This window comes from Cokeromyces recurvatus (genome assembly GCF_025118155.1).
Source record: "Cokeromyces recurvatus strain NRRL 2243 chromosome Unknown BX663scaffold_10, whole genome shotgun sequence".
NCBI lineage: Eukaryota > Fungi > Mucoromycota > Mucoromycetes > Mucorales > Mucoraceae > Cokeromyces > Cokeromyces recurvatus.
This window is the reverse complement of record NW_026251396.1, coordinates 537798-552861: the sequence shown is the minus strand read 5'-3', so window position 1 is coordinate 552861 and position 15064 is coordinate 537798. Positions and strand designations below refer to the sequence as shown.

The following is a 15064-nucleotide window of genomic DNA, read 5'->3' as shown; positions in this document are numbered from 1 at the left end:
TACCGCTTATAAACGAAAATTGAGTGTAAATAACAAAAAGCTAACATTGGTTAAAAAATAATAGTGAAAAAAAAAAAAAAAAAGATCCATACAAAAACTGTTCTCATTTTGACAAATGATTTATTAGGAATTTTTTCTTTTTGAGGGGCCCCTATTTAATTGTGACAAGCATAAATTTTTTAGAAAAAAAAAAAAAAAAAAAAAAAAAAAAAAAAAAAAAAAAAAAGGACATATATTTCAGCTTTTTACCCTTGCTTTTGCTTTTCCTTTTCCTTTTTCCTTTTTTTTATTATTATTCACGAATAATGCTTCGCAACATTTTAGCACCTTCTACCTTAAAGATAAGAAGCTTTCACACTTTAACTAGAAGTGTAACAAGAACAAGCTCAGGTAAGACTTAAACTTTGTTTTTAAAAAAGGAAGTTCTATTTTAATCTCTTTTTTTTATTATTATTATCATTGTTTTAATAGTTCGTTTGCCTCTAACTTGTAAACAAGTCATTCGCCCTCGAATTGTCAATGATCTAAAGATCTCTCCTTATGCTTTTCTTCATACTAAGTCACCCGCACTTGGTGCTTCTGTTGCTGAACTTGTGGAGGAAACAGTTTATGATGACAGTATAACTAAAATTGAACCTGTTTCTGAACAAAAGAAAAAATTCAGTGATATTGAATTTATTCAACAAAATACCCGAAATGCAATTAAAAGGATCTTTAAATATGAAGAAATGTCAGTTGTACAAGAAGCTGTTCTTTCCAAATTACCTAATAAGAATGATATGTTTGTTAAAGCAAAAACGGGTACAGGTAAAACATTGGCTTTTTTGATAGCTGCAATTGAAACAGCCGTTGCAGGCCAAACACCAAAGGATCTTAGATTCTTTAATGGAACCTCTATTATGATTATTTCACCTACTCGTGAACTTGCAAATCAAATTACAGAAGAAGCTGAAAAGTTGTTAAGATTCTATCCCTTTAGAGTTCATTGTCTTGTAGGAGGTGATTCTAAAAGAAGACAAATGATGAAACTTGAACGTGAACGTTGCGATGTCGTAGTCGCAACACCAGGTCGTCTTCAAGATATGCTTTCTTCTGTACCCTCATTCAATAAAATGTGTGAAAACCTTAAAGTGCTTATTTTGGATGAAGCAGACCAGTTATTAGATATGGGTTTTAAAGCTGAATTGCAACGTATTCTAAATCAAATCCCTTCAGAACGTCAAACAATGCTCTTTTCAGCTACTATATCTCGGGAAATTCGTGATAATTTGGGTAAATTTGCTCTTTCGCCCAACTACGATTTGATTGATACCGTAGGTAAAGATGACGTTAACACACATGAACATGTCAAACAGTCAGCAATTGTGGCTCCTTATCAACAACAATTTGCTCTTATCCGTGACTATCTCGAAAATTATGAAGCTGCAAAGAAGGGTAAGGTCATTGTCTTCTTACCTACGACCAAATCAACCATAGTCTACAGTAGTATCTTTAAACAATTATTACCTAATCGTATGATCTATGAAATACATTCAAAGAAGGATCAAAATCAACGTTCTCGTATCGCTGAACGTTTTAGAAGATCTCATGATAGTAGTATTTTGTTTACATCAGATATCTCTGCTCGTGGTGTCGATTACCCTGGTGTCTCCCTTGTAGTCCAGATAGGTGTACCCTCTAGTCGTGAACAATATATCCATCGTCTTGGACGTACAGGTCGTGCTGGCCGTGAAGGTGAAGGTATTATTATGTTGGCTCCCTTCGAAGAAGTGTTTTTAAAGAATGAAATTTCTGATTTCCCTATCCAAAGGCTGGACGTCTCTGATTCCCTTACCGAAGAAAAAATAGAAGACACTAATCAATCAGTTTCACGAGCTATCCGCTCATTGGATGAAGATTTAGTTCGGGAACTATACACAGCTTATTTAGGCTATTGTAAGTTTTTTATTTTTTATTTTTTTTCATTGATACAATTATATATGCTAATATTAATTTCTTTACATCTATAGATAGTGGAAGGATAGGCACATTAGGTTTACGTCGTTCTAAGGTTGTGCCAGAGGCTAATAATCTCTTTACTTCTCTTGGTATTCAAGAGACTCCTCATTTGAGTAATAAGTTCCTTGCTCAACTCGGCTTGCTTGATAATGGTAAAAGTAACGAAAGATCGTATGATAGAAACCGCTTTGATAGAAATCGTTATGACAGAAATAATCGCTTTGATAGAAATGATCGTTTTAATAGAAATGATCGTTTTGATAGAAACGATCGTTTTGAAAGAAATAATCGCTTTGACAAGGATAGCTTTGACAAAAGCCGTGGTGATAGAGACCGTTCTGATGGCTTCCAAAATAAATACCAATTCAGTAATGATCGAAGAGCAAAATCTTTCGAACGCGGTGACAATGACAGAAGGAGATCATATCGCGATGATAAAGATAGTTTCCCAAGAAAGCGCACATATGATCGACGGGATAAAATTAGCTCTAGAAATCCATTCTTTAAAAGAAATGAATAAGCAAGCAATTTATTATTGAAAACAAGATTTATCTATTATATATACTCAATTGTGTTTTATTTATAATTTAGCATTTTATTATTTTTTTTTTTTTTTTTATTATTGTTTGCATTTGAATACATTTATAAAAGGTCTTTTATTACATTATATTTTTATTTTCTTTGTTGTGACTGTTGCTGATGATATAAGGGGACCATATTAGTTGAAACGAATGGCACTGCTGCTTGTTGAACAGAAAAGACAGGTTTTTGGTAGAAACTCATCTGTTGTTGTTCCAACATACTCAACATACGATAAGTCGGTAACGATTTTTCTGGTAAATCTTTAGGAGGAAAAGGAGTGACTCTGACTAGACGCCAGTTTTCTTTTGCATAAGTAGGTGTTATATTAGCGTAAGGAGGTAAAACTTCAGCCTTTTCAGTTGTAGGGAATGAAAATATTTTATGAGGTGGTAACGTTCCTCTATAAGCGGCTTCAAATAATGGCAAACGTTCTATAGAGGATTCAATCACTTCTGTATTTGTAGTAGCATTAGGTGGTAGATTAGATAGCATTTTTGTAATGTTCTTTTCAAGCAGTTTAGCTAAAAAAAAAGTAGGATTGATATGATTAGTATATATATAAAATATGTATATGTATATGATGTCTCTATTGTACCAGTTTTCATTTCCTTTTCATGTACGTCGTTCCATTTGGATACATCAGAATTAAATCTTGCTGATTGATAATTAACAAGTTTCTCTAATAAATGACTATTTTGTTCTAATTTTTCATCAACTGTTTCGGATTCTTTATCTAAAGCTGCTTCAATGATTTTGATATCTAAACCTTCTTTTGCAAGCCAATCGGCATTTAATGCTTCCTCATCTCCCAATCGATTCGTCTTTAATCGTTTTGTTGCCCTTCCCATGTATGTGCTTTCATATGTTATGTTTGCATTATTTGAATCTGAAGCTGGAGCAAAACTTGAAAAGGCGCCAAAATTAAGCCATTGAACTATATATACAAAAGCATTAAATGATTGCCATGTTGCTGAACTTGTCATTACATATTCCTTACCTGGAATGATGGGTTTATTTTCATGTTTAACGACCTTTGAAATAAATTTGGGTGCAGGAGCAACAACATCCTTTAAGGTTAAAACTTCCTCTTTTTCTGCTGGTTGTGCTGGATGAACAATCATTTCCTGTATTTGGGATGCTAACAGAGAAATGAATATAAATTATGATAATTACATGCTTTAAATACATATATATATATACTTACGATAGTCTAATTTGGGTCCTTCATTAGGATCTTTTACAATCATGTCGGTAAAAGCATATCCGTCAGTTGTAGGTCTAAATAAAGAGATACGATCAAAAATATAATCTGAATTTGGTAATGTTTCTTTTAATCTAGATGCTTCTAATTTCAAGGAGTCATTAACAAATGAATACAAGTTTTTAATTAAAGTTAGCTCTTTGGTTTGATCAATTGATAATACAATAGATGAAAATAGAGAATCAATATCAGACTAAATAGACAATTATTAATATACCATCACTTATAAAATATAGATAAATAAATAAAAAAAAACTATTACCTTTAATGAAGCCAAATCCTTGTATTTCAGCTTATAAACTCGATCAATAATAAAATCAAAAGTACATGTCGTATTCTCTGGCAGCTTACTCCATAATAATTTACTTTTATCAATACTATAGGTCTAATTAATATATGCATATACTTTTTTTTTTGGAAATAAAGAAAAGTAATATTTAAACATACTCTAAAAGTTGATTGATTAATTGTATCATGACATTCTGTAAGGAAGAGCATTCTTTTGGGCTTTCACGCTTCTTTCGTAAATTAAAGGCTTTTTCACGAAATTGTTGAGCTGACTCAATATTTACTGAATTAGGTTTATCAATAGAAGATGCATCTTTGGAAATAGTAGATGCAAATCTTGTTGTTATAGGCATATTTAATATTAAAGAATGTTATGAAAGAAGGACTTTTTTTTTTTTTCCTGTATACTGTGAATCTAACTACACCATGTCTGAGTTTAAATATTTATTGTTGAACTGCCCAGGTCAATTTAGAAATGACAATTAGAGTCAAGTATCAGAAATCAGCATAGTCTTAGAGAGAAACAAAGAAAAAAAAAAGACAAGAGACAGTGGATGCGACACATTAATAATTGTAGGAAAGAACATAATAGTTATTTAATATCCTTAGTAATAATCCTACTAATCTTTAGTCACGGCAGTTTTTCTTAGCTGTAAAGTGCTTTTAGATTGTCAATATATCAACTTTCTACTGACTGTAAATCATTATATCTAATTAGTCCTTTACAATGGCCCTAAAATTTATGTCTATTTTTTCCTAAATTGAAAAATGTATGTTTATTTTTATATATCTGAATTTGAAGTTCGTGCTATATTTTAAACTAAGCATAAGTTTATTTTAAGATTCAACAAACTTCCCTTTTTTTTTTTTTTTTTTTTTATATATACAAATATTGTTCAGACTTTTATATAAATAATCATGTCAAATTCTTCACCACCAGACTCACCTCATCCAACCCAAAAAAGGAAGCATCTCCGTCCACCATCTGTTGTCGTTGAAACTTTAGGTGCAACTACTTCAGAGACAAAAGAAGGCCTACGTAAAATTAATAATTACTTACTAAAAAAAGAAATTGGTCGAGGTGCTTTTGGTACAGTTCATCTTGGTATAGATGAAAATACAAATACAGAATATGTAAGATTGCAACTAAAAAAAATAAAGATCAGTTTTTTTTTTCGTTTTTCTAATACATCATTAGGCTATTAAAGAATTTAGTAAATCAAGATTAAGAAAAAAAGAGCAAATGGATTTATTTCGTAATGGAAGAGGTCGTGGACGAATGATGATGGGTGTTAATAGACGTCCAAAGGTATCTGATAATCCATTAGATTTGGTACGTGGTGAAGTGGCAGTTTTAAAAAAATTAAACCATCCAAATATTGTTCGTTTATATGAAGTATTAGATGATCCATCAAGTGATTCGCTTTATATGGGTAATAGTTGTATATTGAATATTCAATGATGATGATATATGCTTATTATTATTATTATTATTCAAAAAAAAAAAAAAATAGTATTTGAAATGATGCATAAAGGAACATTGATGAACATTGAAATGGGTAAAGTAGCTAAGCCATATTCAAATGAAGAAGCAAGAAGATATTTTAAAGAAATAATGCTGGGTATTGAATACTGTAAGTTTTAATTGAAGTCTAGGATGATATCATTTCTGATTTATTTTTAGTACATGCTAATGATATTGTGCACAGAGATATTAAACCAGACAATTTGTTATTGTCAAAGGATGATGTGTTAAAGATTGTTGATTTTGGTGTCTCTGAAATGTTTGTTAAAGGAAATGACAAGTTAAAGAAATCAGCTGGAAGCCCTGCTTTTATGGCACCTGAATTATGTATTGCAAGACATGGTGAAGTGTCAGGTAAAGCGACTGATATATGGTCTATGGGAGTTACATTATATTGCATGATCTTTGGTAAAACACCCTTTGTAAGCGAAAATTTTTTAGAATTATATGAAATGATTAAAGAAGCTCCGTAAAGTATATGTTATATACATGACTATATTCTGATTTACTCACTGTACTATGAAATTAGCATAAAGTATGACTGTCATAAAATAATAGATGAAAACTTGATGGATTTATTTCATAGAATACTAGATAGAAATCCAGATACCCGTATTACAATGAAGGAGCTTCGTGTATATATGATGAATACAACTAGATTCAAACATGAGATATTAACTTATTCGATATAGGAACATCCTTGGATTACAAATAATGGTACAGAAACCCTGATATCTGAAGAAGATAACTGTGATATTGTATCTGATGTTACTGAAGAAGAAGTTAACAATGCTATTAAAAGCATTGCAAGTATTTTTGCAGTGGTAAATATTTATATTATTTCTTGTAGTTTTTTTGTTATCTTTACTGACTCATTTTAAGATGAAAGCTGTGACTAAATTTAAACGTCATTCTCGTTCTTTGTCTCAAAAATCATTAAACAAAATGATAGAAGAAGTGCAAAAAGAGGATAGTCTTGCTAAAGCAACGCAAGAGATGCATATTTGATTTACCCAATGATCATCATTATTAGAACTTAATAAATACACATATATTTATTTTCTTACCCAAAAGACCTGCATTTAATGAAATTTAAGTTGAGCTTTAAATAACCACCATCCAGGGCCATACTTCCATACAAAAAAAAACAACTAACGATTAGGGCTTTTCTTGTTGATTTTTAATATCAATTGAATAAACAAAAGAGTAGATTGCATCATGTTTATGAAACAAATAAATGAAATCAAAGTAATTTTAGCACCTTTTAATGCTGCTTCGAAATCTTCAAGGTAAATACATATTTCCAAATTGGAGAATAAGATTCATCTTTACTACCCCGGTTTGTTATTGACACATCTCTTGGAAAAAAAAAAAAAAAAAAAAAAAAAAAAAAAAAAGATTATTCTTAAATCAGATCAACACAAATAGTGCACGTAAACTTAATCCAACAATTAAAATTAATACTACAGTATTGCCTAATTCTAATGCTTCATCAAAAATTGAAGTTACTTATCGTAAGAGGAAAAAAAAAAAAAAGGAAAGATGAAATACAACGACTTACTAATTAAATGTTTAATTAATAAGGTGATGGTCAGAAAATTACTTTAGATTCAGATAAAATGAAGATTGATAACATTCTGCAAGCTGTGAATAAGCATGCAAAGAAATTAGAAGAGATTGAACAAGCCAATTCTTGGTAACAAGGAAAAAAAAAAAAAAGAGAGAGAGAGAGAACAGAAAGATATTTCTTATTGGATGTAATAAAAGAAATAATAAAAGTGTAAATAACTATAAATACGTAAATTTTATCTAAATTGACATTATTGACTTTAAGGACTTTATAATTGATATTTTTTTTTGTATGACGATTTACTTCAATAAATAAATACCAAATAACATTTAGTTAGAATAGGAAAATGATGGAATAAAGTTAACTTGTTATACAGAGTTTGACTATCTATGCGCATACACTTTAGAACAAGAAATAAGGGCAATTATTCTAATTAATGATCATAGGCAAGAATTGTTCCTAACCATTTTTCAACTGTTTCAACATCCATATTCTTACGAGCAGCATAATCCTCGATTTGATCTTTATCAATTTTACCAACTGCAAAATATTTACTTTGCTCATGAGCAAATATAAGACCACTCACACTGGCAGGTGGATCCATAGCAAGTGATTCTGTTAATGTAATACCCGTCTTCTCTCCTATCTGTCCTAAATTCCACATAGTTTGCTTTTCTGTGTGATCAGGCTGAGAAGGATAACCAGGAGCAGGACGAATACCTTGGTAACGTACGGCAAATTTATCTTTATTCGACAAGTATTCGTCAGAGGAGTAGCCCCAGTCTTTACGACGTACTTCTTCATGAAGAGCCTCTGCAAAGGCCTCTGCGAAACGATCAGCAAGTGCTTTAACCATAATACTGTTATAATCATCTTGATCCGCTTCAAACTTCTTGACAAGTTCATCACAGCCAAAGCCTGCACTGACGGCAAACATACCAATATAATCATTTATATTAGAACCCTTGGGTGTTATAAAATCTGACAAGCAGTAATAAGGCTCCTCAGTCTCCTTCTCTACTTGTTGACGGAGACCATAAAATACTGCTGCTACTTCTTCGCGAGAGTCATCAGTATAGATTTCAATATCATCCCCTACAGAGTGAGCAGGGTAGAAGCCAACGATTCCATTAGCCTTAAAGAGTTTTTCAGTCATGATTTTCTTAAGCATCTCTTGGGCATCCTCATAGAGTCGTTTAGCTTCTGAACCAACGTGTTCATCATCAAAAATCTTGGGAAATCCTCTATTAGGATATCGACCACGAAGTTGGAAAACTTGAAAGAAAGGGTTCCAGTCTATAAGACTGGCTAATTTTTCAAGGGAATAATCATTATAGACTTTTGTACCCAAAAAGGTAGGCTTAGTTGGAGGTGGGTTTTTGATCCAATCAATAACCATCTTCTTTTCTCGAGCGGCTTGGATTGATAAAAGACGACGTTCTCCTAAACTTTCGTAATATTCTTCTCGCAATTCATCGTATTCATTGCGAATATCTTCAGCAAACTCTTCTCTTGTGTTTTTATCCAATAAACTAGCAACAACAGGAACATTACGTGAGGCATCTAAGACATGAATAACAGGGGACGAATATTGAGGTGCAATTTTAACTGCTGTATGCATTTTGCTTGTAGTAGCACCGCCAATAAGGATAGGAATTTTTAGTCCTACTTTTTCACATTCTTTAGCAACAATCACCATTTCTTCTAAAGAAGGTGTAATAAGACCTGAAAGTCCAATGACATCTACCTTTTCCTCAATAGCAGTTTTGATAATTTTCTCACAAGGGACCATAACTCCCAAATCAATGACTTTATAATTATTACAACCAAGAACAACACCACATATATTTTTTCCGATATCATGAACATCACCCTTAACAGTTGCCATGATGATTGTTCCATTCCCTTTTACCTCAGTTTCTCCAGTTAAAACCATTTCAGCTTCTTTCTCAATTTTGATATGTTCAACTAAGTGAGCGACCGCTTTTTTCATGACACTGAAAAAAAAAAAAAAAATAAGCATTATGAAATCTATACACATATATGTATATGTATATTCAAGCTGACATTACCGAGCAGAGCGAATGACTTGGGGTAAAAACATCTTGCCTTTACCAAACAAATCGCCTACAACATTCATACCAGCCATTAAAGGGCCTTCAATAACATTAATTGCTCGAGGATATTTGTCTTTATTCAGACGTGCTTCCTCCGTGTCTTCAACGATGTATTTCATATCACCCTTAACCAATGCATGCGTAATACGTTCTGTAACGGGCCATGATCTCCATTCCTCTAAATCTTCATCCTTTTTAATGTCTTTAGAATGAGTCTTTGCATAATCTAATAATTTTTCTGTCACTTCTGGATCACGATTCCAAATGGCATCTTCACATAATTGAAGAAGATCTTTAGGAATATCATCATATACAGTCAAAAATCCAGCATTGACAATACCCATATCCATTCCAGCCTTAATAGCATGATAAAGGAAAACAGAATGCATAGCTTCACGCACTTTGTTCATACCACGGAAGGCAAATGATAGATTGGATACACCACCACTTACTTTAGCACCAGGAAGAGTTGACTTGATTGCTTTACATGCCTCAATGAATTCGACAGCATAATTATTATGTTCCTCTATGTTATAATCATGATAAGCGAAAAAAAAAGTACTAATTATGTTATATTTGTTCTTAAAAAAAAAAAGGACTAGAACTTACCCATGCCAGTAGCGATAGTGAGAATATTTGGATCAAAAATAATATCATAGGGGTTAAATCTAATGTTATAAATTATTTAAAGATTGCTTTATATACATATACATATATATATGTCTATAATGAAGACTTTACCCAACTTTTTCTACTAAAATTTTATAGGAACGAGTACATATTTCAATTTTACGGTTAGCTTCCGCTGCTTGACCAGTTTCATCAAACTAGGATTAAAAGAAAGAAAGAATGAATGAATGAATGAATGTAATTATATACTATTAGCAATCGTTTCTATTCTATTTACAGCCATGACAATAACAGCAGCACCAAAGCGTTTGACAATCTTTGCCTTTTTTATAAACTCTTCTTCTCCTTCTTTTAAAGAAATTGAGTTAACAATACATTTACCTTGAGCGCAACGAAGACCACCCTCAATAACGGCAAAATTGGATGAGTCAATCATCAAAGGAACACGAGCACAGTCAGGATCAGATGCTAACAAATTTAAAAATTTGATCATGGTTGATTTACCATCTAATAAACCTTCATCAAAATTAACATCAACTACTTGAGCGCCATTTTCAACCTGAGCACGAGCAATAATAAGTGCTTCTTCAAATTCTCCTTTTAAAATATGACGACAAAATTTTTTAGAACCTGCTACATTACAACGTTCACCAATATTAACAAATCCAGTTGTTTTATCAACACGAAGCACTTCAAGACCTGACAATAACATGATGTCTGATTTACTTTCTGGTTTTGGACGTGGTTTATATTTTTTACAAGCATCTGCTATAGCCTAACGATCAAAAGATATATATATATATATATATATATATATATATATATACATATAAATTATAGAGCTATACGTGATAATAATAATAATTACCTTAATATGATCTGGAGTAGTTCCACAACAACCACCGACGATAGTTACAAGGCCTTCTTTTGCAAAAGGCTCAACATTTTTTGCCATTGTTTGTGGGCTTTCATCATATTCTCCCATTGCATTTGGTAAACCCTATCATGAATTATCAAGTAAGTTAAAATTCATAAATGCGTCATACATAAATTGCTTACAGCATTAGGATAGCAAATAATATGTGCATCCGTAAATCTACCAATGTTTTGAATAAAAGGTTTCATTTGTGCAGCTCCTAAAGCACAATTTAAACCGAAAGCAACTGGTTTACAATGGAAAAGTGACGTGATGAACGCTTCACCTGTTTGTCCAGAAAGAGTACGACCACTTTGATCAACAATTGTACCTGAGATAAATATTGGCACCTTGGGTCGGCTATTCAAAACACAGTCAAATTTTTAAATTCAACTTTTTTTTTTTTTTTTTTTTGCAACTTACTTATCATTCTCAAAAACCATGTCAATGGCGAAAATAGCAGCCTTAGCATTTAATGTATCGAAAATAGTTTCCACTAATAGAATATCAGCTCCACCATCTAGAAGGCCACGTACTTGTTCAACATAAGCTGTAACAAGTTCATCAAAGGTAACATTTCTGTACGCAGGATTTTCAACGGAGGGAGAAATAGAACAAGTTCTATTGGTAGGACCGATGGCACCACAAACGAGTCGACGAATACCTGTTTCTTTCGTAACCTATACTTGGTGTTATTATGATTTGTCAATTAAAAAAAAAAAAGAAAAATAAATAAGTTTTCAATCATTGAGATACATACATCAAGACATGCTTTTTTTGCCAACTGGGCACCTTCTTTATTAAGACGGTAAGCATAATCTTGAAACCCATAGTCTAATTGAGCAATTGAAGTAGAACTAAACGTGTTCGTTTCAACCATATCAGCACCAGCTTCAAGGTATTGTCGGTGAATATTATAAATAGCGTCAGGCTTAGTTAAAGTTAATAAATCATTGTTCCCTTTCAAATCCTTTGGCCAATTTACAAACTCTTTGCCTGTAATATATTAAAATGTTATTTAAGGCACATAAAAATTCTATTTATTTCCAGGTAAGAAAAGAAAAAGAAAAAAAAAAAGAAAGAAAAAAAAAAACCTCTAAAGTCGGATTCTTCGAGTTTCAACCTTTGAACCATAGTACCCATAGCACCATCAAGGAACATAATCCTTTCCTTAAAAGTATCTTCGAGATATTCAAAAACGTCTATATTGATTGTCTAACTGTTAATATTGATATAAGTATACCATTATAGTAATTTGGAGATTACCCATTCTAATGACAAACAAAATATGAAAGAGAAAGGTAAATAAGTGTGGTAAGATGAAATTAATAGATGCTGAGACTAAAAAATAAAAAGGAAAGAGATTTCATCAGAATATGTAGTTCAATCAAAATTGTCCTAAATTGTGTTATGTTACATGCTGTACAATGCAAGTGTCATATAATATTTATACACATGTGCATTTTAGACGAGAATGTTTATTAGCAACTCTAAATAGCCGGTCTTTTAAGTAACCAATAGACAGGAATTACAAAAAAAAATACTTGAGGTAAATTACCTTTCTTTTAAAGCTTAAATAAACTATATTATATTTACTTGACAGAATAAGTTCTTTGTAAAGGCATCTATCCTATTTACCAACTAAATTTTGCATAAGAAAAATAGTGTTGTTTTTTTTTTTTTTTTTGAATATAAAACTAGAATAGTTGCGACGCTTGCTTTTAAACAGTTTTCATTGATTAGATATTTGTCAAGAACTGATTTAAGCTATTATTATCGACTCGTTTAAATACAATTTTATTTTGATATTTTTAGGTTCGAGCCACATCTAGATCAATTTGTATAAGTTAACCGTTAATATTTATGAGAAAAATAGCCTTAGTTACATTTAATAAATTTTTGTTTCAATGTGCCTACACATTATAGAGAGCTTCGATTAATTTCATATGCGCTTATTATTATACATTAGTAGTAATAGTATTTAAAATTTGCTTGTTTACACTTGTAGACTTTTATTTCGCACTTGTAATATATATTAGAGAATACCAGTTAGTTGATTCTTATAAAGTCTGTATTCATAATTATGGAATTGCTTTTTTTTTTTCATTCTATTTATTTATTTATTTATTTATTTGTCTAGAATGTGCAAGTAGAGTATTAATTGACCAAGATATTCCTTTAGTTTAGGCTATGGAGGTTTTTGATTTATTTTATTATTATTCACGTGATAACGTATAGAGAGAGATAGGATTGTTATATGTCATTTATACTTTTATTGATTTCACTTGAACCTTGTTCTCTTCTTTCAGCTGCTTTAACTTGCATTTCATGATCACCTGCAATATGACCAACAGCATAGTTTACATAACCCATAAGTCTATCATACTCACCATGTATTCTACTTGGTTCACCCCGTTTTAACCTATCCTCTGCTTCTTCATATTCTCTACTAGCCTCTTCTTCTGTTTTTTGACCAGATCTTTGCCATGAATCTAAACCTGTTAAGGATCCTATAGTAGATTGTAATTGTCCTGCTCCTTTCCAAAATAAGCTTTTTAATTTAGATAGCTCTGGATCTATTTTATTAGTATTATTGAAGCTTGTATATGATGAATGTTGATTTGCATTATTTTGTAATGAATTATCATTCTCGTCATTATTTGCTGTGCTGACTGGATTTGCGGGGTAAATATATGGATTACTTAAATCTAGTGTATCTGATGATTGTAGGTTCATATTGTATTCTCCACTTGTTTTTCCTGAAGGTAATGGACCTGACATAGTTTAACTTTTCAAAAAAAAAAAATAAAATAAAATAAAATAAAATAAAAAATACAAAAAAAAAAAAAAAAAAAAAAAAAAAAAAAAGAATAAAAAATATTCTTTGGACTATGATTTAAATGTTGCATAAATAACATGATTTGTAGTGACTAGGTTTGATAGTTTGTTGTTGTAGCGGGAATGAGAACTTTAATACGATAAAATGACACAGTATTTTATCTAAATATGTATAAGATAAAAGAGGACAGTATAGACTTGTATATTACCTAAATAATACTACTTTAACTTTGTATACAAGACTTATTTGAGTATTATTATTTTATTTATTTTATTTTTAAATAAAAACTCTATAATTTACACTATTAATTTTGTGTACTTCATTTTTGAATAGAGATAAATCAATAGATTTTATTGAAGAAACTAGCATTTTAATTGTTGGTTTGCATTACATTTTTACATATAATTTTGAAATTAATCGAGTAACAGTATTTATAATTTCCCTTAATATAAATGATTGAATGGAGGATATTATTATCAACTTTTAGTAAATAAAGAAGTGTTGTAAGACCCAAAATCACAAAATATTATTATTTCATATATTAAAATTGTCCGGTTCGGATCAATAAAAAAAAAACCCCCTCTTCTTCGGGACGAATCAAAATTGAACAAAATGGATATAAGCTGTTTACAATAAAGCAATGAAGGACTGTTACTTGGTTTTAGTTTTTGACGAACGTTAGAAGTCTGCCAGTATTTTTCCATGTCTAAGTGGATATGGTTAACATGTTCTTGTCTGCATTCACATCTCGCTACCACAGTGTAGAGCAGGTTTTGTATACCGGTACACTACAGCCATGAGCATGTGATGCTAGCGTCAAAGCTTCACACTGTCAATTGATGCAAACCCTAGAGGCCTTGAGCTCGTCAATAATAATTATAATCAGAGTACCTGCTGCTTCCTATCTTTTCAGGACTCTCCAAAAAAAGGGATCTTACTTTTGTCCTCTTGGTATAGAAGAGACACCATCTGTAGAACCTTTCAAAAAAAAACGGTAGCTAAAAAAGTGCAAGTAATGTAGGTAAAGACAAAAAAAAAGTTTCTTGCTTTGGGATGAACTTTTGTTTCGTATTAACTTCATTACTTGCAGCCATTTCTTTTTTAGCTCTCTCTACGTTTCTTTTAAATTCCTTATTATTTTTCTTTTTTTTTTCTTTTATTATACTTAATGTCTCTATTCAGTAGCTTATCTATTATGATTTCTGGCAACCTCTGTAAGCCTTGATACAAGAAAAAAAAAACAAAATTTTGCGATTGTGTAATTGTAAAAGTTAAGTAACATGTCTAGGTAGCTCAATATCCAAGTGGCTTGAAAGCAATAAGAACCTGCATCTATCA

General features: G+C 31.2%; 6 protein-coding genes across 6 annotated transcripts; 3 read left to right on the top strand and 3 right to left on the bottom strand.

Annotated features, from left to right (window-relative positions):
* Positions 1–203: 203 nt before the first annotated feature.
* Positions 204–2616, top strand: BX663DRAFT_560573 (P-loop containing nucleoside triphosphate hydrolase protein). The gene is made up of 3 exons (XM_051531898.1): positions 204–390; positions 472–1935; positions 2010–2616. Exons 1-3 carry the CDS (start codon positions 306–308, stop codon positions 2516–2518), a joined length of 2058 nt encoding a protein of 685 aa, XP_051383615.1. The 5' UTR covers positions 204–305; the 3' UTR covers positions 2519–2616.
* On the bottom strand, positions 2592–4496 carry BX663DRAFT_560572 (uncharacterized protein). The gene is made up of 6 exons (XM_051531897.1): positions 4289–4496; positions 4104–4218; positions 3785–4034; positions 3578–3718; positions 3176–3514; positions 2592–3101 (listed from the first exon to the last, which is right to left on the bottom strand). Exons 1-6 carry the CDS (start codon positions 4480–4482, stop codon positions 2671–2673), a joined length of 1470 nt encoding a protein of 489 aa, XP_051383614.1. The 5' UTR covers positions 4483–4496; the 3' UTR covers positions 2592–2670.
* Positions 4497–5001: 505 nt separating this feature from the next.
* BX663DRAFT_507134 (kinase-like domain-containing protein) lies at positions 5002–6811 on the top strand. The gene is made up of 7 exons (XM_051527288.1): positions 5002–5263; positions 5328–5562; positions 5644–5763; positions 5814–6123; positions 6184–6289; positions 6347–6478; positions 6537–6811. The coding sequence occupies exons 1-7, from the start codon at positions 5048–5050 to the stop codon at positions 6660–6662; spliced, it is 1245 nt and encodes a 414-aa protein (XP_051383613.1). The 5' UTR covers positions 5002–5047; the 3' UTR covers positions 6663–6811.
* A 5-nt stretch (positions 6812–6816) lies between these two features.
* BX663DRAFT_507133 (uncharacterized protein) lies at positions 6817–7385 on the top strand. Its single transcript, XM_051527287.1, has 3 exons — positions 6817–6943; positions 7053–7168; positions 7239–7385. The coding sequence occupies exons 1-3, from the start codon at positions 6873–6875 to the stop codon at positions 7352–7354; spliced, it is 303 nt and encodes a 100-aa protein (XP_051383612.1). The 5' UTR covers positions 6817–6872; the 3' UTR covers positions 7355–7385.
* Positions 7386–7657: 272 nt separating this feature from the next.
* BX663DRAFT_567825 (methionine synthase) lies at positions 7658–12157 on the bottom strand (the record flags this gene model as incomplete). The annotated part of the gene is made up of 12 exons (XM_051532101.1): positions 7658–9221; positions 9297–9867; positions 9951–10009; positions 10083–10168; positions 10249–10319; positions 10353–10746; positions 10840–10971; positions 11031–11247; positions 11311–11567; positions 11648–11883; positions 11982–12102; positions 12131–12157. The coding sequence occupies 12 exons, from the start codon at positions 12155–12157 to the stop codon at positions 7658–7660; spliced, it is 3735 nt and encodes a 1244-aa protein (XP_051383611.1).
* Positions 12158–13021: 864 nt separating this feature from the next.
* BX663DRAFT_507125 (uncharacterized protein) lies at positions 13022–13693 on the bottom strand. The gene has a single exon (XM_051527286.1). It carries the CDS (start codon positions 13666–13668, stop codon positions 13141–13143), a length of 528 nt encoding a protein of 175 aa, XP_051383610.1. The 5' UTR covers positions 13669–13693; the 3' UTR covers positions 13022–13140.
* Positions 13694–15064: the final 1371 nt, after the last annotated feature.

Excerpts from the sequence above, each read along its gene's own strand:
- BX663DRAFT_560573 (XM_051531898.1), top strand. The coding sequence starts at position 306 with ATGCTTCGCAACATTTTAGCACCTTCTACCTTAAAGATAAGAAGCTTT. Across the intron at positions 391-471 it reads TGTAACAAGAACAAGCTCAG|TTCGTTTGCCTCTAACTTGT; the intron begins GTAAGACTTAAA and ends TTGTTTTAATAG. Across the intron at positions 1,936-2,009 it reads CACAGCTTATTTAGGCTATT|ATAGTGGAAGGATAGGCACA; the intron begins GTAAGTTTTTTA and ends TTACATCTATAG.
- BX663DRAFT_560572 (XM_051531897.1), bottom strand. The coding sequence starts at position 4,482 with ATGCCTATAACAACAAGATTTGCATCTACTATTTCCAAAGATGCATCT. Across the intron at positions 4,219-4,288 it reads TTAATCAATCAACTTTTAGA|TATTGATAAAAGTAAATTAT; the intron begins GTATGTTTAAAT and ends TTAGACCTATAG. Across the intron at positions 3,515-3,577 it reads AAATAAACCCATCATTCCAG|TTCAATGGCTTAATTTTGGC; the intron begins GTAAGGAATATG and ends TTGTATATATAG.
- BX663DRAFT_507134 (XM_051527288.1), top strand. The coding sequence starts at position 5,048 with ATGTCAAATTCTTCACCACCAGACTCACCTCATCCAACCCAAAAAAGG. Across the intron at positions 5,264-5,327 it reads AAAATACAAATACAGAATAT|GCTATTAAAGAATTTAGTAA; the intron begins GTAAGATTGCAA and ends ATACATCATTAG. Across the intron at positions 6,124-6,183 it reads GAAATGATTAAAGAAGCTCC|CATAAAGTATGACTGTCATA; the intron begins GTAAAGTATATG and ends CTATGAAATTAG.
- BX663DRAFT_507133 (XM_051527287.1), top strand. The coding sequence starts at position 6,873 with ATGTTTATGAAACAAATAAATGAAATCAAAGTAATTTTAGCACCTTTT. Across the intron at positions 6,944-7,052 it reads GCTGCTTCGAAATCTTCAAG|ATTATTCTTAAATCAGATCA; the intron begins GTAAATACATAT and ends AAAAAAAAAAAG. Across the intron at positions 7,169-7,238 it reads AAAAATTGAAGTTACTTATC|GTGATGGTCAGAAAATTACT; the intron begins GTAAGAGGAAAA and ends TTAATTAATAAG.
- BX663DRAFT_507125 (XM_051527286.1), bottom strand. The coding sequence starts at position 13,668 with ATGTCAGGTCCATTACCTTCAGGAAAAACAAGTGGAGAATACAATATG.